At 47.3% G+C, this 25,228-nt stretch overlaps 1 protein-coding gene across 11 annotated transcripts in view; it reads right to left on the reverse strand.

The window, feature by feature from the left end:
* Nucleotides 1-25,004, reverse strand: part of COBL (cordon-bleu WH2 repeat protein) — a 283,679-nt gene extending 258,675 nt beyond the window's left edge. For 3 of the 11 annotated variants that reach the window (XM_045564748.1, XM_045564745.1, XM_045564737.1), the window contains exon 1: nt 24,785-25,004. In XM_045564748.1, the coding sequence (XP_045420704.1) occupies nt 24,785-24,825 (41 nt within the window). In that variant the 5' untranslated portion in view covers nt 24,826-25,004. Of the gene's footprint in view, nt 1-10,413; nt 10,551-10,659; nt 12,025-24,784 lie in introns of those variants that run through there. The other 8 variants (XM_045564739.1, XM_045564750.1, XM_045564743.1 and 5 more) reach the window with 6 other exon arrangements.
* Nucleotides 25,005-25,228: the final 224 nt, after the last annotated feature.

The raw sequence follows: 25,228 nt of genomic DNA on the forward strand, positions 1-25,228 counted from the left end.
AATTAAAAAGTAGGCAACAGACTTAAACAGAGATTTCATGAGAAAATAAATATAAATGGCAAATAAACACATAAAAAATGTTCACCATCGTTAGACATTAGGCAAATGCAAGTTAAAACCATAATGTAATGATACCACACACTTGTAAGAATGGCTAAAATAAAAAATCTTAAAAATACCAAGTGCTGGTGAGGATATAAAGCAATTGGAAATTTCATGCATTGCCAGTGGGAATACAAAATGGAACAGCACTTTGGAAAACAGTTGGGCATTTTCCTATAAAGTTAAACTCTCATTTACCATCTGACCCAACAATCCTACTCCTGGGTATTTACCCCAAAGAAATGAAACTTTGAAGTTCACACAAACGCCTGTACAGGAATGTTTATGGCAGCTTCAGCCACACTCACAAAACACTGGAAACCACCCAGATGTCCTTCAGTGGGTGGATGGGTGAACAAACTGTGCTGGCCCCACAGGACGGAGGAGTTCTCAGCAACAGAAATGAACACACTCCCAATACATGCAAGGAGTTGAACGGCAAAGGCAGTATGCTGAGTGAGTGAAGTTAGGCTGCAAAGGAGACACACTGTATGATTCCATTCACGTGGCATTCTCAAAAAGAATTACAGTGATGAAGAACAAATCAGTGGTTGCCAGGAAGACTACTGACAGGGAGCATGAGGAGCCTTGGGGACCCATTCTGAATGCTGACTGTGGTGGTGGTGACACAGAACCATACACCTATTAAAATTTACAGACCATACACAGAAGAGGTCAACTAGACTCCATGTTGGCTTAAAAAACAAAATTTAAAAACTGCAAACAGACAATAAGAACTGGATTCAAGAACCAGTCTTCAAGATGGGTGTCTGTGAAAAACTCTTCCCGGCTTCATTGTACGCAACTATCCATTTACTCAACCTGTCCTGGCTAAATAAGAACAATACAAAGTAGTCAAGGGGGATGAGGGTCAAAACGCACTGTTTCCGCGTGTGCACGATGCTGGCGTACAGACCCAGCACCTGCAGAGACCCGTGCGTGGTCTGGGAAACCGCCCTCCTCCCAGCGCGTCCACCGCGTGGGCTTCCGGGTCTGCCGAGCAATGGAGAGCAGCCGGTTGGCTCACGACGGCAGTCTGTCTTTTTATTATGCTGTCCCAAATAAAGAAAGAGTATATCATTTGACATTTCTGTAAACTATCCTGCTCTGCTTTCTGCATGCCTCTCCGTCCCCTCCTTACCTGCTCTCCTAAACCACCTTCCCCGTGATTCCGGCTCCCTGAAGTCACAGACCTCACAGTCCCTCCTGTGGCACCTCCTCTTGGCGCTGCCTGGACCGGATGTCCCTGCACTCTCTGGTGCGCCCCTTGCACAGGTGCCAGAGCCAGTCTTCTAAAACAGGAGCTAATGGTCTTCCCGGCTCCTCTGCTGCCTTCGGCCGGCTGGGGCTCCCAAGGGCAGCAGGGCCCTGAGGATTTTCAGGGGCCCACTCTACCGATCCGTTCTCTCTCCCCTCCTGCCTCCTTTCCTGGACTGCCAACTCCTTCCAGAAACAAGACTCATTCTCACACACCTCTGGCCTTGCTCCTGCTGTCCCTTCCATGGAAGCGCTGGTCACTCATTCCCAGCCCCAGCCACTCCCAGCCTCTCCCAGGCAGGCAGACCCGGCTCTCACCTGGAAGCCCAGCCTGCACTCTGTGTCCATGGGAACCCACTACTACTCCCCGGCTGCTCAGGCCCCACTCCACACACAGTAGGTGCGCTGACAACACCTGCAAATTATACATGAGCACTTGCATCAAGCCACAGAACACACACGAGCAGCAGTGACTGGAACAAACAACTGCAAATAATTACCTTTTAGTGCCAGGAAAAATGATGCCTCCTTTGAGGAACTGGAACTTGCCCTACTTTCAATAATGAGAACTATGGAAATTATTGTTTCCCTCCTGCCCAGCTTGTCAGAAACATAAAGACAGAACCAGTGCTCAGTCACAGCACACAGATTTGCTTTCATAGCTAATCTCTCTCCTCCCTCTGTCTTTTTGCAGCCTGGTTTCTTATTTCTATTTTTATTTATCTTCCTGCATACAGGCCCTATACCAACATCTTGGGAAAACAGATGCAGAGAAAAACGGCAGCGCAGGAACGTGGACAGAGATACCCCTAAGAAGGTTCTGGGAAATCAATGCTCCATGTGAGCAGCAGCACCCATTGGGCGCTCAAATTTCCAACCTGAGATGAAGGCAACGATGGTTCAATTTTGACAGACACCTGTGCTTGGGAAAACACAATCAGACGTGGGCACCCATCATGGAGACACGGCAGAAAGGCCAGGTCACGGGCCAGTAGCACCAATTATGTGCTATTGGTCACCAGAGGACAATACGTGCCACCAGCACATCTAATTTACCTTACTTCGAAAGCTGATTGTTAATCACTGGGGAACGTGGGTTCTGAAGGGACAGGCAAACTAGAAGGTCTGGCCCGGCGATCACTGGGGTTCTTCCCAGCAGAGACAATGTGAAACCCGAAATGTCATAGCTCAGGTCACCGGCTTGGGAGAAGTTTGTTGATGTTGTAAAATGATTTGTGCTCAGCCTTCCTTTAAATCTTGTTCTGTTGTACATGTAAGTTAGTTTACCCCTCAAATAAACACAGATACAAAGACAAAGGACTCAAGAAGGCGTGCACTATGTTTCTAAACTCAAATTAAATCCCGTCCCCGCCCTGTTTGGACCCTCCTGGGGCTTCCCACTGCCCTGACCACCTCCCCAGCTTCCTCCCACACAACCTCAGCCTCCTCGCCTCTTTGTAGGCTTTAGGAAGACTAAATTGCTAATATGATAACCCTAAATATGAATATGCTAAATTGCACTTCCCCCAGACACCTGGGCCCACTCCTTTCTGCCCTCACATGCCCCTCCCCCACCCCAGCACGAGCACCCTGATGGCAGGTGGGAGCCTGGCAGGCACCTGTCCTCCAGCAGGGCCTCCCTAGGGCTGTGTGTGCCCATCCCCCCAGGCTGTGTCTACCGCAGCCACTTCACACGGCTCTGCGTGGCATCACCTCTCTGCCCCATCTCTCCTCCCACGGGACAGCGGCCACATCTTTAGGTCTCCAGCACCTAGCACAGCGTCTGCCTCCTGCCAGGGGCTCAGTAACAGTTGGGGCACAAAGAAGTGACAGATGAGTGACCAGCTGCACAGAGTGGTAGAGGCCCCAGAGTAACATGAGACGCATCACACACAGGCACCTCCCAGTGAGGGCAGCACTGGGGGTGGACAGGGTAAAACAGGCATCTCGGGGGCCCCCAGCAAGGCCGAGACATGCTGTACACACGGGCAGGTGTGAGTGAGGAGAGCACACAGACAGAAGCAGGAGGACACATTCAGAGTAACCAGAAAGGCAATCGCTGAGGCCAATCTCTGTCTTTCATAGTCCCAGCCTGAAGTTCCAGCAGAAGGATCATATTACATGTTACCTTTAACACAATCTGGGAAATCTAACTATGGACAAGGACTTAAATACCATTAAGGAATTACTGTCAGGCAGCATGAGGAGGTGATGGCCATAAAAAAGACAATCCTTATCAGCCAGCTGCACTCAGAAGGACTCAGGAACGAAACCACAGCACATGAGGCTTCGCATCAAAATGCTCAAACCAGAAAACGAACAAACAACAACAACAAAAAAAAAAAATGTGGGAGCATACAGGAAACAAAATTGGCAAAATGTGAAAAATTGTCAGAGCTCAGTAATGGGTGCGTGGGGTTCTGTTACCATGTTCTCTATTATGTACATTTGAAATTTTCTGTGATCCATTTTGCCATTTAAAGGCACTCACTGAATAGAATTAAATGAATCTTCATATCAATGGCTGTTTGTTATCAGATTTGGGGAAGTCCCCTAAAAAGTGATTTATTCAAACATTATTATTTTTAAGACTCTGATCATTTAGAATGAGTACTATTTAAACATGAGTGATAATAATGTAAAAAAAATTGCTAAAGCAGAAGCTGGAAAAATATAATTCTGCCAACCTAACCCAATCGTATTCTCTAGATGGTCTTTTTACTTCCTTAAGCCAGGAATTACAAAGTACAACACTGTATCTGCTGCAGCAAACAGCGTTCTCACATGTTTCCAGGTAGCTGTTTTCCAGGCCACCTGCCGCCAGCCCTGACAGAGATCTAGCCCAGCCTCGCCCTGTGGGGTGGGACCCTTCAGGCCTGGGACCTCCTCTGTCGCTCCTCCTTCCACACTCCAGAGCATGCACAGGGAAGCTCCTCCTGGGCTCACGGCTTGCTTCAAGGCCAACTCTTACAACCCCTGCAGGCCCCGAGTAAAGGGGACCTGGAGCCTCCAGGAACACCCACACATCCCAGGCCTGGGCACACAGGTGCGATACACCCCACAGCTAAGGCTGCTGCCCTGGGTGCTGGGATTCCACTTCCTCTTGTGTAAGACAATGACGGATTGAAGGAGTAAGTTACCAAACATTTGTGATGCCCCAGATCACAAAGCTTACACTTACATTTCAATAAACTTCACACACACTAGAATGGCAAAAATTAAAGACTGATCCAGCAACTGTCATTCTTATCCACTGCTAGTGGAATGAGAAACAGTACAACCACTTTGGAAAACAGTCTGGCGGTTTCTTAAAACATTAAACATACACTGACCATGTGACTCAGTCATTTCACTACTCAGCATTTATTCAGAAGAAAGGGAATATATGTCCATACGAAGACTAAAAGTGAATATTCATATTATAGTAGGTTTTTCTATAATAGCCAAAAACGTAGAAACAACCCAAATGTCCATCCATGGGTGAACGAACAAACTGTTGTAAATTAATGAGTGGAACACTGCTCATCAATAAAGGAGTGAACGGTAGAAACATCACAATATGAGTGAATGTCAAAATCATCAAGCTGAGTGAAAGGACTAGACCCCAAAAAATAGTACTACTGCATAGTCCCACTTAAATTTAAAAAAAAAAAAAACAAGATTAATGGTCTGTGCAGCAAAAGAGAAACTTCTGTATCTGAATTCTGGTGATAGTTTCAAGGGTGCAAACATATGTCAAAACTCATCAAACTGTATGCTTTAAATATGTGCAGTTTATTGTATATAAATATACCTCAATAAAGAAGCTTTAAAAATTCAGTATACTTTCTCAATCACAGAGGGAAAAAATGAAGAAATTCATTTTTTAAATTTTTTTTTTAGTGTTTTAGTTTTTTTTGTTTTTGTTTTTTGTTTGTTTGCTTTTTAGAGACAGAGTCTCACTCTGTAGCTCAGGCTGAAATGCAGTGGCACAATCATAGCTCACTGCAGCCTCGAATACTCCTGCCCCAGCCTCCTGAGTATCTAGGACTACAGGCACATGCCACGAAGTCTGGATAATTTTTTTTCTTTTTGGGGGTAGAGATGGAGTTTAGCTATTTTGCCCAGGTTAGTCTCAAACACCTGGCCTCAAGGGATCCTCCTACCTCAGCCTCCCAAAGTGCTGGGATTACAGGCATGAACCACCACACTCAGCCAGAAGAAATTCCTTTAAAAAAAGTAATCTTCAAAATACAAGGATAGCATGAGCAAGATAGTGCATAAGTAAGAACCAACAGAAACTCTGGCTAGTTATTCCATGCCCAGTAAGAGGTGCTGGATCACACACAGTGTTCTCAGCACATAAACTATAATTTCTCAGTCTATACCAATCTGCCTAAGTTTTTTATCAGTCAGGAACTACTTTAGTCCTAACTATCTAAATAAAGGTTAATATTTTTCTGTATTTGATCTTACTAGCTTCTAACTAAATACTGACATCCTTGGGGTCCAGGAATATATGCATATCTTTATACCCCCTGTAGATCTGGTATTATCCCTGCACATGGTCTATACTCGATCTCTGTAGAATTAAAAAAATTATCACTATCAACCCAGGTTGGAGCGCAGTGGCATCATCACTCAGTGCAACTTCCAATTCCTGGGCTCAAGCGATCCTCCTGCCTCAGCCTTCAGAGTAGCTGGGACTACAGGTGCAGCCACCCCACCATGCCAGGCTAATTTTTCTATTTTTAGTAGAGATGCGTTCTCCCTCTTGCTTAGGCTGGTCTCAAACTCCTGACCGCAAGTGATCCTCCTGCCTTGGCCTCCCAAAGTGCTAGGATTACAGGCATGAGCCACTGCACCCAGTCATTTTTTTTTAACACAACATTTTTAAATTAAATGGAACTAAAGAAATAACCCTGTGAATGCCTAGACATGCATCCAGTCAGTGGTGAGAACTGTCCTTTCAGACTGTCACTGACGGGAACTACTTTGCAAGGGTCAGGACCCACCCAGCAAAGCAAACAGGGCATCCTGGGGACAAGATATGACACCCTCCTGGGGCCATCAGCTCACATTCTCTGTTAAGTGTCCTGTGCCTCTAGCCTTCTTTGGGTGCCTATACAGGATGGATCCAAGAACTGCCACCCAAATCTGAGTACTTGTTGGCAACCTAATCTCAACTTTCTTGTTAACCTTTCTGAAAAGCTTCCAATCCTGTCAATCTAACAGGTGTCTGCACTTCTCCACACCTTTTTACTCTCCTAATTGATCAAATTTGTTTAAATCCCTATTGAATAAACCCCCATGTGTCTAATTACATGAGCTAACTTTGGTGGGATATTTACAGCTCCTCTGGCCTGGCTGTGGCTGGGTCTGGAAGAAGTCTTATATTTAAGAACTGCTTCAGTGAAATCATTTTCTGAGAAGGCATTTCATAAAAATAAACCTGACTTAGCCCCACCCTATGAAAAGAACTAATTGCTCCTTGTTTTCTGGGTGTTCCTGAGGTGCTTTGTACATATCTCTATGATTATTCTTGCAATAATTACGTGTTTAGAGATCCATCCTCCTTCTATACAAGGTATTGTGTGGGCTCGGGCAGGGCAGACACCCAAGATACCAGCATATAGATGAATTTTAATTAATGTTTTTTTTAAAACTCATGAGCCAATTAAATAAATTTTAAAATGGTCCTACATCAGTAAAAATGGATTTCATTTTGAACCTCCATAATAAATAGGGAAACATGACAAAAACTTAACACAGAGACAACCATACATATTTAATTTAAAGTTTATCCTAGATGGAAGATATATTTGATTAAATGAAGGCAACAAAAATTTTTTTAAAAAATTAAGCTTGGACTCACTTTCTTTCTTTGTCTTTTTTTTTTTTTTTTTGGTTTGGTTTTGGTTTTACTTTTTAACCAAAGCATTATTTTATGCAATTTAAAGATTTCATGTCTTTTATGATCAGAAACTTAGAATAACTTTTTTTTCAGACAAACAATTCTGCAGGAAAACAATTAGATAAATGACCCCGAAAGTATTTTACAGAATAGTTTTGTTTCACGGTAGAGGTTTGCTTGAGAGGATTTATAGCCGTTCTAATGTTGCTGATTACTCATAGTGAGGTGCTAAGTATAGCACAAGAGCTTGCTCGCAATCTGGACTTGACAGCCTTTTCCCAAAGCAACTTGGTTAAACCATGTGAAGTGTATTAAAAACCTACATTTTTTGGAGAGAAAATTTTTGCGCAGAGAACAACTGGACTCTACGTATACAGGTTTTTCAGATTAAACAGAACTCCCACCTGAGAGCTGGAACAACATCTTGATCAATTTAGGTGGCTGAATGATGGAAGAATGAATGGATAAATCTTTAGCCAGGACTGGATGTTTGAATCATCAGGAACTCCTTCGAACACTCCGCTGGGTCCCACCCCAGCTGGCTCAGTCAGGACCTCCCAGAGAGGAGCTCAGGCTGCCTTTACCCCAAAGCTGCCAGGCGATTCGGACACACACCCCAGGTCAACAATCACCAGGACAGAATCAAGTCTTCTTGTTTATTGAGGCACGCTCAGTATTCAGGCAGAGTGATCACCACATTTACAGTCCAAGCAGGGAACCAGGTGCTGACATGGGCATTATTAGGAATTATACCAGGATAAGGTGTAAATAGGACTGTCTCAAACTGAGACATGTGGTCACTTTTCAGTACCTGACGTTTATTTGAAAAAGTGGCAAAAGTTTTCATTATTTTAGGAATGTTTATGTAAACAAGCATACATACTTGTGTAAAGAAAATTGCCATGTGCAGCCCTTGGTACATGAAAAACCCAACCATTAGAAAGGTTTGTACCAGTCCCACCTCCAGTGGAACAGTCTCCTCTTCGGAGGCCCCAGTGTGTGTTTTATGTGCCGTCCCCAGGGGTTTAACCAAGTTGCTTGGGGAAAGGACGTCAAGCCCCGGTTGCCCAAAATATGACCACAGATGTTTTATACTGATCTCTTCACATGGCGGGCCCTAATTTTCCTCCCCTGAGCATGGGCTGGACTTAGTGACTTGCTCCGGACAAGTAGATTATGAAGCCAATGACAATGTGTGACTTCTAAGGCGAGGTCACAAAAGGCCTTGCAACTTGCTCCTTGGGCTCCCTCCTGAAACACTTGCTCTGCAGGAAGTCGGCCACCATGCTGTGAGGATACTCAAGCAGACATAGGAAGAGGTCCACATGGCAACGCACTAAAGCATCCTGACAAAACTTGGCAAAAACTAAGCAGCTTCCAACTATTTTATATAACTCTGAACACAGCTGTGAGGCCTCAACCTCATGTCAGAACCACCCAGCAAAGCCACTCCCACTGTAAACTGCTAAGTTTTAGGGTGATTTGTTATGTAGCCACAGATAACTACTCTACTTACAGTCTTCAACCCGGTGACCTGTGACCAGGCCATACTTTAATGAGATCACCTGCTACTTGGGACTAACTGTGCAACCTGTTGCCTGTGCATGCTTCTGTAAAAATATTCTCCATCACTTCTGAGCTCTGACCACCTACACACATGGACTCTGGCCACACAGGGTCCCCTGGAAGTGCCATGGGACCCAACACCAAAGCTGATGTGAGCAGCTGGACCACTTCACTGCTCTCCTTTCACATGGACCATTCTCCATCCAGAAGGCGGGGAAAGAAATACATGCCCTGCAGTGAATATGCACACGCTGGGACTCTGTGTAAATGACCATTAAGCAGACCCTGTCTCTTCACATGCTGTGTGCAGGCTGAGCCTATTCTAGTAGGCAATGGCAACAACCGCACCAGCAATGAGGAGGGACCACGTTCTGCGCAGCAAGCACGACATTGCAACATCCAAAACTGCCAGCAAGCCTGCAGTGGCCTTGGTTGAGGACAGACAACACCGAGACCCTGGGATCAAATCCATTTGTCCTGGCAGGTAACTCCTTTCTCTCATCTCAGCTCTGCTCTCCCGCCCACCCTCCCCCCTCAACAGTCCACATTAGTGAAGTCAAGGAAGCACCATCTGAACAGCATTCCCTAATCTAAAAGTGGCCTGAGCCAGGGAAGCCAAGGGCAGGTGTGGCACCTCGCATCCTTCCACCCCGCCCTGAGGCCAGGCAGGTTGCACAGCCAACGGCCCAAAGAGGAGCCGGCAGGACCTTCCACAGAGCGCACGTGCGCAAGGCGCATGCGCATGCTCCTCAGGGCCGGGCACGCTTACAACCTGGAGGAACGCAGTGAGGCTGCAAGCAAAGCCACGCGCAGCCTCGTCTGCTGCCCGGGAGGTGAGGAGCTGGCTGCTAAGAAAGTATTATATTCCAGAGAACTTGTGCAAATCCTTTGCTTCCACACTGCTGTGGAACAGAAAAGAAGTTAAATCAGTGGCGACGCTAGAAATCCAGACCTTGCTTATCTTCTGTTGTTTTTCCTCTCTCTTTCTAAAGTCACGAGTTTCAAACAAGCTGCAGGATTAATAATCCCCAGTGTGTCAGCCCAAGTTTCAGGGGACTCTGAACTTCCTCGGATCTAGTCGGGGTGTTCTAATGAGGGTGGGTGTGGCAGCCCTGGGCCCAGCTTCTGCTCAGAGGAGGACAGAACATTTAAGAACTGAAATGGTGCCCAGGGAGGGGGCATCGCATGGCTTCGTGGCCACAGGTGTGGGCTCTGTGACCCTGAGCAACCTGCTTCACCTCTCTGAGATTCAGTGTCCTCATCTCCAAGACAGCGACGACAGCGGTGCCTGTGCACAGGTGGCCATGGACACCCGTTCAGGGAGCATGTTCCTGACTGTGCACTCGGACAGATGTCGCAACAACTTCAAATGCTACGGAAGTGTCTGGAAGCTCACTCTCAACCACCTGCCCACAGGTGCACGGACCGCACCGGGGCTAGCACTGGCCTTCAGCACTGCTGCCAACACGGGCCCCGCGTCTCTGCCTCCAAAGCCGTGCTGGCCTTGCTCCTTTCCTGCTTTATCATTACACATGTTCAAGCCTTAGATTCCAGACTCAAAATTAAGATCATTAAAGTACGGAGGGCTCTCTCACCTGGCCAGGGTCGCTGACAATTCTTACTGAGCGTGTCACATGCTGTGGTAGAAGAGCAGTGTGCACCCACAGGCCCGGGTCTGCGTCCTGGCAGCACCGCCTGTGGGACACAGGAATGCTGTCTGAGGCTCACTGTCCTGTGGGTAAAACAGGTGATGCCTGCTCACGGCGAGCTCTGGAAACGAACTGATGAACTGCGACCCCAGCCCACTGAGTACCTGAGCCCCACCCACAGCTCACACTCACTTTTCTCTCACGACACCCACATCTTTGCAAGGACCTTGCTTTTTGCTCTTGCTGCTCATATTTCCTAGAAAACACTCACCTCCCAACACAGTTTAGACTCAGAACTTTCATCAGGGACCCAGGATCCTCCCCATAAATACTGGAGTAGCACATGGCCGGGTTAAGAGCCTGTGCCGAGTCGTGTGACTACGGGGTCCAGGTCCCGGGTTAACCACTGCACCAGCTGCCTCTGGTCACACTGGTTAACCTCTCTGTGTCCCACATGCCTCACTTTTAAAATGGGAGGAAGGCAGCCCCGACTCCATGGGTCACTGTCAGGAGTGAAGGAGGTGACATCTCCTGGCAACACTGGCTGCTGCTGCCAAGTGGGACCTGGGCAAAGGGCAGGAGAGTGAGCCGACACCGCTGTGTCCTCCAGAGAAGGCCTCCCCTCCTCTCGCCTGCCCTGCCCCGCACCACTCTCCCCTCCTCTGCACTTCCCTGGCCAAGCCCATCTCCTCCAGGGACGGAAGCATCTGGAGGACAGCGTCCGTTTGGTTCATCTTTTACCCTCTTCTCCACATGCATCACACTCAATATTCAAGGAAACAAATAAAGGAAGAAATTTCTTCAAACTCCCACCTCCCCTCCACGCAAGCCCCCACCTTCCTATCTGGCCAGGGTGCCAACCCCGCCGTCACCCAGGCCAGGCGCATGGGCCACACTCTCTGCTCCTGGCTGGGCACCCTGTGACTCAGGGCAAGCTTCACGATGTAGCAGCTGCCCCTTCCTTCCCACCTTGCTGCTGGCAGTGAGGCCAAGCCCTTGGCCCTGAGGCCTGAGCCAGTCATGCCAGCTCTCCCAGCAGGTCCCCACTCTCTCTTCTTCCCTCCCAGGCTTCTCCACAGCCTGGCATCAGTCTAATAGTCTAAGAACTACCTTTGTCTACAAGCCTGGTGCTCTCCCGCTCAAAAACCTGACTGATCCGCCAGTTCTCTAAGAGAAAATCCAAACCCCCCCACTGCCGGCCCACTGCAACATGGTCCAGGCCCCCTGCCATCCTGAGTGCCCCTCTGGCAGACCACAGGTCTGTCCGCCCCACTGGTGGCTCGGCAGCCGGAACAGCCTGTGCGAGCTCTGCCCTCGGGCTTCCGTGCGTGGCGGTCATCCACTCCTGCCTCTCCACCTTACCATGTTTTACCCAACTTTCAACCCCCAGCCCAAAACCTGACAAGCTTCTCTCATCGCCCAGTTTCAAAGTGGCTCCACTCCGCCAGTCAGAGCCAGAAGCCTTTCCTCCCTGTTGGTGTTGACTGGTCTTCAGTGCCATGGCCTCCCTGGCCTCCTCCCCAGGGCAGACACCCACTGTCCCCGGGCTGCACGTCTCGCCCTTCCTAGGAGGTGCTAGGCGATCACTGAGTACTGCGGCCCCAGCATGACGCATTTGGAGGGATCGCACAAATAAAGCATCGATGGCATCTTTCCTAGCAGCTACGTCTGATAAGAAATTCTAATCCAAGACATTCTACTGCTAAAGTAAATTGGTAAGACCATTAATTTTCTTTCTAAAGAGTCACAATTATGGTAATAAATATGCTTTCCAAATATCGGAACTCAACTTGAGTTTATTTTCACTCTTTGATAATAAGCTACTGCAGCTTTCAAAGACGACCTTACACAGGGCACAAGGCAGAGTTATCAGAGAGTGTTAGAGGCATCATTCCCCCCACCCCCAACCAACGGTCCTGGTGACTCACTTTTTGGCATGTGCTAAATCACTGGCTCAATCTTCCCAATGCAATACTGAAACTATGACAACAAGGCACCGCTCACAGGGCTGCATTCTTATACACAAGCTACTGTTTTTATCGCTGCAATATAAACTTGCACTTCACAAATCAGAATGTTTTAAAATACAACAATACATGACGTTTTCCCAAGCTTCACAATAAAGTTAATACAACAGACCATAATTTCAGGTTTAAGATTTTACATTCATATGCAGAGTGCAGAGACATATATAAATGTTTTGTGCCCTTAAAACCTGGGGCTGCAAAACCTAGTGGAACTTGGAATGGAAATTCCGTCACCCCAGACCAGCCACCTGTCACCGTGCGCATCTGACTTGAGTGTGCGTGCTGAGGCGGCACTGCCGGGGGTGAGCAGGGGTGAGGTGGCATCCCCGAAGCCCCCAGACAGGGGGAAGCAAACAAACAGAGGCAGCTTCAGCCTCTTACTTGCCATTAACTTTCCTTTAGCAAAAATGACTCATTCCAGAGGAAGTTGCCAAAGCAACAGATATTCACTGAGCACCTACGTACACGCAGTTAGTGTCCTTGGTGTGGGGATCTTACCAAGCTCTGGGATGTTACATGTGACAAACACGGACACACTTACCCAGCTTTAGCTTATCTACCCATCCAACTCCAAACACAGCACATACCAGTGTCCTCTGATCCACCCTGTTTGGATCCTTCCCTTACGCTTCTCCCAGGGGGTCTACAGACTTGCTCAGTGTTTTATCTAATATTCAAACATCATTAACATCATTGTTTAAGGCAATCATCCTGTGTCATTATTCCTCTCAGTCATCTGCAGAGCTGCTGACAGAACATGTGGGACAGACTGCAGACTGAGCTCACGCCAACGCCGAACTCAGACATTTATTTTCATGCTCCTTTTAGTGGATAAAGGAAATCATGCAATGATGCTGGGGACAGCCTGGATGGAATTCAGAGGGAAGTCCCCAGACACTGGCCCACTGGTCAGGGGACTGGAATCCAGTCCCAGGTTGTCACCAACGCCAAGTCAGCTGGGAAAGTGACTTGGTAAGAGGGGCAGGCACACCTGCCTCATGGAGGGATGGTGTTCTCACCCGCACAGCATCCAAGAACTGCCAGGAGAGCAAACACAAGGCGCACACCATGATGTCTGTTAGAAGCAGTGAGGCAGAGGTCATCGGGATGGGGTAGGGGTCCTGGGCTGAGGTGAGGTGCCACCTGCACCCAGCTTTCTAGCCAAGCTCCTCAAGAGGGCACAGGGTCCCCATCAGTTCTCCTGGTAGCCCCCAATCCTCCCTGCCCAACCTGTTACATCCTCGTTCCTGTGACCCGCCTGGTCCTGGTACAAGCTTGTGTTTACAACACCTCAAATGTGACTTATGAATACAAGCTGAGTCTTATTTTATTTGTTTTAAACTAACAGATTCCTTCTGTAATTACAATTGTTAATTTCCTATCAAGGCAGCACTGGCTGCATTGCTACCATAAGAAAACATAATGGTAACAGTAGTATTTCCAGCTGGAAATGCAGTGCAAGTTTCCACAAAAGCGGGTCTCAGGAGAGTGTTTCCTGTCTATTATATGTTCTTTGTCGAGATTGACGGATTATTAATAGAAAAACAATAATAGAAAAATAAGAGGAACTACTACTGTGTGGCAGGCAACCCAATAGGTCCTTTTACTCCTCTGCCTCACAAAAACCGGTAATCCAGGTATCTCCATCTCTAAACAATCCCTCTACGTTAGGAAGCTCCCTGTGGCAGAGAAGGGAGGTGAAGGTCTTTGCATCCCACTGTTCTGAAGACTAAAACCCTCCGCACAGCAGTGGGGAGAGAGCTGCAAACGGTCACGCCCCTGGGAGAACATTCTCACCCCTCTTGTGACAAAACCAAGGGGGATGCAAGCAGAGCCTGTGGAAAATCTTTCTCCACTTTCACTTGTGTAAAATACATGCAAACACATTGATACTTTCATGTCAAAGAATATTTAGCATTATATTAATAAAAGCATTGTCTACCTACCTAAAAATGTTATGCAAATGAAGTGCACACCCCTGGGGCACAGTGTCACCAAAGCCAGCTCAGTTTACAAAGGGGCCAGCTGGTCCTTCCCAGTAGACTCCTTGGCTGGTCTTAGCAGGAGTATAAGGATACTGTATAATTTTGAATTCAGAAAATGAAAAGTAAACATCAGGAAAACATTTCAAACATATAATTTTCCTCTGAGGTTGCTGTTCAGAGGCCTTGTCTAAAAATCAGTGTTTTCCACAGATCAATAGTTAAAGAGACAAAAGGTATATTCTTCCAACTTTGCACGTCATTTATGACAATAAGTTATAACCAACAGGAGAGGATTCTGCACTGGTGAGTAAAACATAAGAGGAGTAAATTATTTTTGTAATAGTGATTAAAACCAATTTTTTTAAAAAAAATAAAATAGATTGAGTGATGTTCCACTTGCATAAGCCCTGGGAGAGCTAAGAACACATGTGGGACATTCGCAACACTCAACAGCCCACAAACTGGTGGGTGCTTAATACACTGAATACATCGTACTTGATGCATGGACACAGCGCTGCCTCCACCACGCGTAACACTGACAAGGGGCCCTAGGAACACAGCAACACCAGGCACATGAACCTCGGGGCAGCTCTCAAGGGCCATACACCTTCTCCCCGTGCTCAGCTCGTCCCTGCTATGGACAAGCGCCTGTGATAGCCCATGAATGAGAGTGCCCAGCACATCCCAGCCAGCAGAGCCCACTAGCCTGCAGGGAAGAGGCAGTTAAAGAATCCCCCAGCTCATTAGACAGGCTCTCACAGCTGCGAGCAGGGCTGCCTAAGGTTACCAGGAGAAAACACAATTAGCAAATCTGTAGGTCTGGATTCCTTGTAGCTCCTACTTTGAAGGAAGCTAATTTATTGGCCAAAGCAGAGCTCTGTACTTTCATTAAATTTATCAGCCAAAGACACAGTGAGCTGAGTCAACATGCAATACAAAAGGAAGCCTTAATTTAAACATTTATGAATTCATAAGCCAGTGTCAAGGCAGAACATCTTGCTTTGGGGAGGGAAGAATCTGGATTTGACTCCTTATATTAATTCATAAATGCTTTAACTATGCTCAACAACAGCTGAGTTTGGTCTTCTCCTATCACACACCATGTATTTCTTTCAAAAAATAAAATCCCCCCTGAGAGTCTCAGGAGGTATGCATCCTGGCAATGCATGAGTACTGCTGCAATGAAACAGGTAACTTAAGGAGCATCCAATATGAGGATTAAGTTGTGCAGATGTTTGCAAGTGGACTATTTTTTAGCAAAATTCTGATGAGACATTCAGGCCGTTTAGAAATCCAGTGGAGCAACATCATCCACCACCCTGCAAGAAGCCAGAAAGGTGGCTTGGCAAAGGAGGCTTTGGAAGCTGAGCTCCACACTTCCACGTGGTATAGCAGGACGACCACAGCATGAGGAGCTGGACGCTGGACAAGAGGCCTTCATGTGACAATCTCACCTATGAAATGGGGAGGACAGTTGCTGTCCTGCCAACTTCAGGGGGCCTCGATGGGAGTTCAAACCTCCTAATGTGCAACAGGCAGCTAGAAAATGGCATCAGACAAGTGACTAAAATGCTGAAGTAAGGCACGTCCTTGTGGAGAACAATTGTGTTCCTTCTTTTTAGAAAAATTTATAACCAAAAAAATCATCATCCCCAAAATGTGAAACATTATGGTAAGTAAAAAGTTTACAAGTAATAAGGAAATATTCCAAATTAAAACATTTTTTCAGGTTTTTTTTTCAATTTCAATTAGTCTAATTTCCAAACTAGTTTTCATTACTTTCCTGAATGCTGTGAAATTCACACACTAACCTCATTCAGGACAGTCTTTGACTGTGCCTTGCTCCATTAAAACCAATCAAATATATCTGAGCAGTGGTAAACGCTAGCAATTTAAGGTGTTTTTAAACCATGAGAAACACTCAGACTTCAGCACCCCAAATAACATTTTTAAATCCACTTGGGTGATTTGGCTCTTGTAGGAGATCCACAATTCACTCCTCCCATGTGTGATATTGTTGAAACACTGTTAGCCATTATGATCCAATAAGTGGTTTGGGAGCAGAGTAGGAGGGAGAAAGTTTTCAATTCCACCCAAAACCAATTCTCCGTGGTAACTGTAGACAGCAGGATGGATGGGCTGGCAGAGGTATGGGGAATCCCAGGAGGGGCTGCCCTGAGTGGCCAGTGTTGAGACCCTGGCGGCAGTCAGTCAGTCTCCCCTCTAATGGTTTGTGCATTGAATATTAGTGGGTTTTGCTCTTAATTAAGGGGTTATAGCTAACGAAACTGTATTTAGACTAAAAAATTAGCCACATGAACAAAAGTATACATATCGGCTGTATTATCACTCTCACCCAAGACTATTTTTATATACAACTGCCAAGGCATTAAGTTTGTAAAAGAAAAAACCAGCCAGAACTGATTTGGGGATGTGCAGCTTCGCCAGGTGTTGGAAGATAGCTTTAACTTCATGCCCACTCCCACATGCATGCACACACTATCCACTCACGCACAGCGGGTTTTCCCTTCATGTTCCTTAGCCTTAATTTGCTACTTAGGTGTAACTACTCAGGCTATTTGCACGTGATTGTAAAGTCAATACATTGGGTATTTCTCCTCTTCCAGGTCTCTGACTCCTCAGGCCACACAGAGCCCTTAAGATGAGGCTTCCTCATCATCCTAAGCAAGCTCCCTCCCACCCACCCACTCCCCCCAGCCAGCAGGAAGGGAGGGAGCTCCGGCATTCCCAGGGGCTACTCTGAGGGCCTGGGCCAGGGATCCCCCTCCCACCTCTGCAGGAGGGCGCCTGCTATGAATAAGCTGAAGTGGCCACCCCACCGTGGGCAAGGAGAACAGACACAGTGAAAGCAAAGAACACGGCACCCTGTTTGTAACAGCGTGTTACAAACAAAGCCCTGGTTATGGCCTGCCTTTGGGATTACAGTTGACATGTTGCTTCCTCCCCTTGGATTTCGGAACGCTGGCTCTGGAGGTCAGAGCTCTCCTGGACACACACAGGCCTCTGGGGCCTGCCCCTTTCTCCGTGCCCAGGACTGCCCGGAGACTGCGCTCTGCAACCCGGCCTCCAGACCCGCCCGCACCACGTCCACCCACGGCCACTCTGTGGAACCTCAGACAACTGTCTGTGAGTTATGCTCAGAAGCAAACTCAGGACATGTTTTCCAGAGATCCAGGAACTGCCAGGGACAGCCCTTCCCAGGACCCTGGTGGTAGAGAGGGGAGCCACGTGCCCATCTTCCCGTCTGCCCACTTATGCCGACGCCCCACCTGGCCCTCCCCAGTCAGAAATGCAATCATGTTGGGGAAGGTCTCTGTCCCTCTGCCTCCATGCCACTCTTAATGGTCATGTGATCGTGGCTGGGCCGAGGGGACACGAGCAAGGGATCTGTGTGTCCGTGGGTCGGGCCTCAGGCAGGGCTGGAGCAGACGGAGGCCACACGCCTGCCACGGCAGAGCTACAGACAGAAAGAAGCTGGTCCCTGATAACGTGGCGCCTCGGTGCCAGCCCTAAATACCAGCGTGGACTTTTAGCTACGAGAGAGAGACAACTATCTCCTCTTTAAGCCACTAACACTTTATGTTCCTCAAAATAATACCACTTAACACTTCCCAAATCTGCAAAGAACTGGGCTGCAAGGCTGGCAAGCCAAGTCAAAGCATATCAGTTCCAAATATTTTAGTGCCAGTTGATCTGTCTGTTCTCATAGAGTCTGGCAAAAACAAGATCAAACAGCAATTTAAGAAACAGTTGATTTTTTTGAAGGAAGGATCTATAATATTGTGGGAATACTTTGAATCATATGATGTTTGAGCTCACAAGTCTTAGGATCATCTTATCCAACTCCCTGCACTAACCAACCAGAAGCAGAGGTTGTTCTAACTGTAGCACAGGCCACAAACCTATGACACAGAAACCTACAAAGTAACATCCCTATCTCCAAGGAGCTCAGAATTCAGTGGGTCAGAAGGACAAGCAAATGGAAAATCCTAATCCTGTGTGAGGATTTCTTACAGGGGAAAGCGCAGGGCCACCAGGGAGCTAGTCCCAGAAGGCAGCCTTGGAGGGGAAGCCCCACCACAGCTGGAAGAACGGGCAGGCGTCCTTCTGGGAGAGGAGGAGAAAAGCCTGCCAGGCCAAGGTGAGAGAGAAGGCCTGAGACCTGGGCGAGGTCAAACGGAGAGGGACAAAGCCAGAGACTGGAGCCTCCCATCCACTGCCACCAGCCACACACAGGTATTTAAATTTAAGTGGATGAAAATTAAATAAAATGAAAGATTCAGTTCCTCCTTTAACCAGTCACCTGTCTCCTGCTGGGGCAGCACTGACAGAGAACGCTGTGCCCTGCAGAGGGTGTTACCACACAGCCCCGGCTGGGTGAACATGGAGGGCCCTGTCGGGATGGGCCTGCAGATGCTGAGAAGCGTAAAGTTAATCTTGCACAACTGGCCCCGGGGCCCAAATCTTCTTATCCCTGAGCCAATGTTCTTTCCACTAACTCTCCCTGTCTGCCTTTGATAGGAGAAAGTCAAATAGGATTAACAAAGGAGCAGAAGGCATTCTGAACCAGGGAAAGATACCCTGCTGGGCCCAGAAGGCCACTTACCCTCATCTGCACCCAGGGGTGGGTGTGGGCAGGTCCACATGCATCCACAGAGGAAGGACAGCGGGTGCCCTGGCGGCCCCTGTGGGGGGGGGGGAGTGAGAGCGTCCCTCGGGCAAGGGCTCCTCATGGGGGCTCTTGGGCAGTGAACACTGGATGGCGCCCAGGAGAGAAAAGGGGGCGGGGGGAGGTGGGAATTTGTGTCATTTTCTTGAGGGAAAAGGACTTCAAAATTTCTTGAAATCAATCGGTGTCTTCTTAAATGGCTTGGTTTGGTGGAGGTGGGAATCTACAAAAGTATTTGTGCAAAAGCATTTGGGAATCTGTCTAATCAAATGTATCTAAGTAAAATATATTCTGACAGTTGCTTAAAAAGCTTTTTCTCTTTTTTTCTTTTTTAATAGAAATGCTTTTAGCTGGGGGATTATTCTAACTGGACTTGGCCTGTAGAAAACATGACCCTGGCAAGCAGCGGCTCTCCACCTGCTGAGGGAGACCACGTTAAAACCTGAAAGGCCACGGAGATCGCCTGGCTGGGAAGAGCCACCTTTCTCTAGAGGCACTTGCTCAGAAGCACAGGGACAAGTCCCTGAGACAGGCAGTAGGGACTGCATGTGATCCAACTGGAGACCACACCAGGGCCCACCGCAAACTCTAGAATAAATAGCACTACGTCTTGAAAGCAATTACCATCATTAGCTTTGCTAGCAACTGAAATCATATCAGGTACACATAAGAAAAAAAGTGTAATACTACTCCAGCAAGAGACAGGTGAAAAAGAATTATGGAAACATGAAGGAAAAGTGATATATGCTACCCATCAATTCAGGTACAAAAAGCCAAATACGATGTTTCAATATAGAAACACTCAACAGATGAGGAGGAATTGAGAAAGCAAATGTATTAAATGGGGATGTGTGGGAACTAAAATTTACAACTCAATACATGAAAATCATAAAACCACAAAAAGGTATATTATCAATATTTCAATACTGGCTGGGCGTGGCGGCTCATACCTGTAATCCTAGCACTCTGGGAGGCCAAGGTGGGAGGATCACTCAAGGTCAGGAGTTCAAGACCAGCCTGAGCAAGAGCGACACCCCTGTCTCTACTAAAAATAGAAAGAAATTATATGGACAACTAAAAATATATATAGAAAAATTAGCTGGGCATGGTGGCACATGCCTGTAGTCCCAGCTACTTGGGAGGCTGAAGCAGGAGGATCGCTTGAGCCCAGGAGTTTGAGGTTGCTGTGAGCTAGGCTGACGCCATGGCACTCTAGCCCAGGTGACAGAGCAAGACTCTGTCTCAAAATATATATCAATACATATCAATAATATAAATTGATATTAAATATTGTATTTTAAGTAGAAAAAAGTACAAAGATAAAGATATGTAAAAGCCTTCAGGGGGTCATGAAATATCAACTATATGATTCTGCTACAGTATATGGTAACTGGAAAAAAAGATATAACTAAAATTAACCAACAAATAAAATCCACAGACTTCATAACTGTGGATGGGGAGAGAATGAAGGGATGCAGGGAAACACTACGTAATAAATGGACTCTCTGTTAAATGTTTTTAACTGAGCTCAAGCCTAAATCAGAACCAAGTGTTACTATATTTCAGATCTGCATGTCTTTGACCTAAACATTACTTTCGTATCAAATATTTCTGCTCACTTTTTTAAAACTGTTGATCAACTGCAACATTAAATTTAATCATGAATTTAATAACAAAGCACAAAAAGGCCTAGAAACCTAAACTGCTTATTATGGCGTATATCCTATAATCATTGTTTTCTCAATAATTATGGGAGCACTCTTGGATATGCACAAATTATGACTTCATTTCCCAGGTTCCAAATTACAAAGAGTTCATAGAATTCAGGCCTGCATATACGTGGGGCCTGTCACTCATTGCCTGGGTCACAGTCCTGCCCAGTAATGATCCTCTCTACCTGTGCAATGGAGATCATGAGAGAACACAGGAGGGACTGCAGGCTGGAGTCCGGGAGGTAGGGGAGACTCAATATTTACAAAAACCTTTAAACCAGATTGTAATCATACTTCAGTTCCATCATCCTCACACAAGCACTGAGAAATAATAAAAATGCTTTGAGATTATGTGATATTGTGACAAAGAAATATACAACTCCTCTAATTTATTAGTAAAAATTATAATTACAAGAGAATAAAATTCCTAGGTCTACTCTCCACTTTACACTGACCCCTAACTTTGACATTCTTAAATGAATTGCCAAGATAAAGAGTGCTGAGAGGTAACATCTTTTAAAAATATTGCTCAAATTAAATGAAGAAACTTTTATGTAACAGATAATTATACGTGCTCTCACTTGAAAGAATGTAAACACATTCTCTAACACATTAGCCAAAAGCAAAAAGCCCTAAAAACCTAAGCTTCTTATTATGGTGTACTGTTGTTAATAGTTCCTTAATATTTGTATGTGTATGAGGGTTTAATACAGAATGTCACTGCAGCCGGCCCATGTTACTACCAAGGGTAGCAGCCTTCTATACTTAACATTACGTTGGGTGTTGACAGGACTAGAGTAGCTCAAGTTACCCACCTCGATTAATTTTTTAAAATTTCTTCTTATTCTAGTACCTTGACTAAATAAATACAAATTTGTACAGAGAAATGAATAACAGCTACGGCTACAGGAAGTCTACTTTTTGATGAAACTAATCAGCAAACTTCCACTGAGTTTTACATAAGCAAACTGCTTGAATGCAGCCATTGATCAAATCTACCAGCTGTTTTGACATTTCATGTCATTGGAGATTACTCTATTCCACAGAAATATGTCTTTCCTCCATAGGAAAAAAAAATTAGGCACTATCCGGCTGAATACCCAGCCTTCTGTCCCTTATCGATATAAAGTCCAACAGAAATTAAGTCCTGTAGTCCGTAACAACCGACTACTGGGATGGATCCCACAAATGTTCAAACAAACGAAAAATAAACATGTCAAGTATGGCCTTAAATACATTTTAAAACTTCACCAAAAGGCAATTTGCCACTGTGTTCTAGAATATTTTGTCAATTATTACACTTCAATTGAGCTCTAAAACTCCCTAAAAGTCACATCAAGTCTGACTCGTTATTTTTTGCACACAACCTCTTTCCTAAAAGAATACTTTTCCCAGACAGTTAAGTTAGTCATAAATGTTTTAATGAAACTAATAAAAACATATCATTTCAACCCAAGCAAAAATGTATATCTGTGTTTTAACAAAGATAACTAATAACTATCAATAATTTAGTCAAATATACCATTAGTGAACATACATTCACCAGCCTACCTTTCCCTTCGGTAATCCTCAGTAAGGGTGTCGGTAGGCCGTATTTTATAATGTGAAACGTCCTTAATTAATTGTACCCAGTCTAACCTGTTTCTACACAAGAAGGAGCTGTAGTTTCAGTCAACAACAACAACAACAAATTCGTCACACCAATTGTTCATTACTAAGTGGGGAAATGATAGCCCACTGAAAATTTGATTTTATAACCAACCGGTGTAGTATCAGATAAAAAACATACTTCCCTCAAGCACGGTGCAAACACAGCCTTATTCTCACACAACAGAGGAGACGGTATGGAGAAGAAATGGTAATTTCAGTGAAGAGCCAACAAAATCCGGTGCCGCCAATAAGGTACTAAAGCCAGAACTTTCACAGTGATATCTATCCTTTATGATGGGCAAGCAATACAGGGAAATTATATAAAACATTCAAAATCCTGATGCCATTTCTTTCCTCAGATTTTAACGCAAAATAGCTTACTAACATGTAATTCTTGTCTGAAAAATATAAACATACTGATATTTTCTCGATGCCTCTTCACTAAAATCATTAACAAACAGCAAATGATAAAATAATTGAGAATAATAGAAGTTAAAAATAATATGCCTACATGTCTTGGACAAGGAAGTCCAAGCAACTCAGATGCTGTAGATACGAAAGAATAAAACACATCAGCAGTAACAATTTCATGATTACTTGTCATGCCCACAGCAAAAGTGCTCAGTTTTCGACTGCAGCTCAAATGTGCAGGCCCCTCAGAGCTCTAGCGTGCATTAAGAAGGCACCCCTGCCTTATCTCCTGCTACTTAGTATGGGGCTGGAAAGAGTGCCCCACTCTCAGGATTCCTCTCTCCACTTCTATAATCAGACTCTCTTGAAGGATTTTACGGAGGCCGGTTTTGCCGGCCTTTTAAATGTTCTTTTCTTCGTATTTACTTACAAGGTGACGGTGACGAAATAATTCAGTCTCCTTAAACAGGTTCGTTTAATAGGCTAGGAAAGCCACAGATTTAAAGGTACTTCTGTTTCACATTCTCCTATGTTATTTTGGGACACCCATTACCATGAAAAAGGATTTCCCACATTTATTTTCTTTTTGGGGGATTTGTTTGTTCAAAGGGAATTATATAACCACCACTAAGTGCACTGCAAAAAAAGTTCTTTTTAACATTCCTCGGCTCCAGGATTATTTGATTTGCTAACCTGTCTCACTTTTTCCTGGCATTAAAGTGAGGGTTCCAAAAAAAAAAAAAAAACAGCCAGTTTGAAAAGCTTTCACACACTTGGGCAGCGCAACTGCCTATGGCACATGGGCAGGGTGAGTCAGTGGGACACAACTGTTGTCCCCAAAGCTGCCTCTTTCAAGTCCAGTTGCTATAGCGGAAAGTGGGCCCCGTTCGGTCAGCAGGTGCAGGGCCCACCCCAACCGCTCATTCCATTCGCAAGACTCATAACACATTTCTCCAGGCGAGAAAGGTCGAAGGTCTGCGGTGCGGGGCGCTGAAACCTCCAATGTCCACTGGGCCGCGCGACCCCGCCATGCAGCGGACGCGAGCGGGTGGGATGGGCACGATTCAACCCGGCTCAGGATGCGGTAACGGGCGGGACTCTTTGTCCTGTATTAGGGAAATTACTCTTTCTGCAAGTGAAATCCTGAATGTGACATGTAGTCCCTACACGCAAGGTGTGAGCATGGCAAACAGAAACGGGAAAGGTTTGGGCAGAAGCAGGACAGGGAGCCAAGGACGGCAGCTCTGACGTGCGGCTCGCGGCGGGGTCCCACCCCCGTGCCCTCACACTGCGGGAAACCGGGAACAAAGGCAGGGAGGGGGCAGCTGTCAGGAAAACCTCCGGGCAAGCCCTCTCCACGCACCGCGAGAGCGCGGGGCCCAGGCCACTTCGAAGTCCGGAGCCCCCCGCTTCGTGCTGCGGGACGAGCGGACTCGGGCGGCTGCGTGGCCGCGGGGGGAGACCTGACTAGGACCCCCGCCAGAGCCAAGCCCGTGACACGCCCGAGCCAGAGGCCCAGTGTCCCCCAGCCTTCCCCCGACCCTGGGGCAGACACTCGCAGGGGACAGAAGACAGCTCGGAGCCGGGCGGGGGCTCTGCCGGCAGGGACCGCAAAAGAGCTCGCGACACAAACACACCCTGCGCGAAAGTGCGCTCCGGCCTGGGCCCGACACGTTACCTGGGCAACGACCCCGGCGCCCAAAGCACAAGACACTCCCCGCCGCCGCCACCCCCCGGGCTGGGCCGGCGAGCCGCAGAGGGGCGCCCTGTCCCGGGCGCTCGGTGCGGGCGCGGCCGTCCCCGCCGAGCGCAGCCCGGCCCCAGCCCCGCGCGCCCGCTTACCCGGTCGGGGGCTTGGCCGCCGAGGCGCGCGGCGCGTCCATGCTGCGGCGGGCCGGGGCGCGGGCGGTGCTCGGGCCGGGCCGAGTCAGGCGCTGGCTGCGGCCGCCGCCGCTGCCGCCCTCATTCACTTTTTCCGCGCTGACCCATCGTCCTCCCACGCGGGCCGGCGGAGGACAGCGGCGGAGCGGAGCGGACGGAAGGGGCCGGAACCGTCCCGGGCGGGCGGGGGCGCGAGCCGCGCGGGGAGGGGCCGGCGGCGGCGCGGGGCGGGGGCGCCGGGAGCAAGGTGCGCCGCGCCCCGCCCGGTGGCTCCGCCGCGCCCGCCCCGCGCCGCCCCGCCCGCCCGCTCCGAGCCCCCGCCACCGCCGCGCGGTCCCGGGAGGGGGTCGGCGGCGCCTGGGCCCGGCGGACGCTCGCAGCCGCGGCGGAGGGCTTCTTCCCGGG

The sequence above is a fragment of the Lemur catta genome, chromosome 11 (genome assembly GCF_020740605.2).
Source record: "Lemur catta isolate mLemCat1 chromosome 11, mLemCat1.pri, whole genome shotgun sequence".
Classification (NCBI taxonomy): Eukaryota; Metazoa; Chordata; class Mammalia; order Primates; family Lemuridae; genus Lemur; species Lemur catta.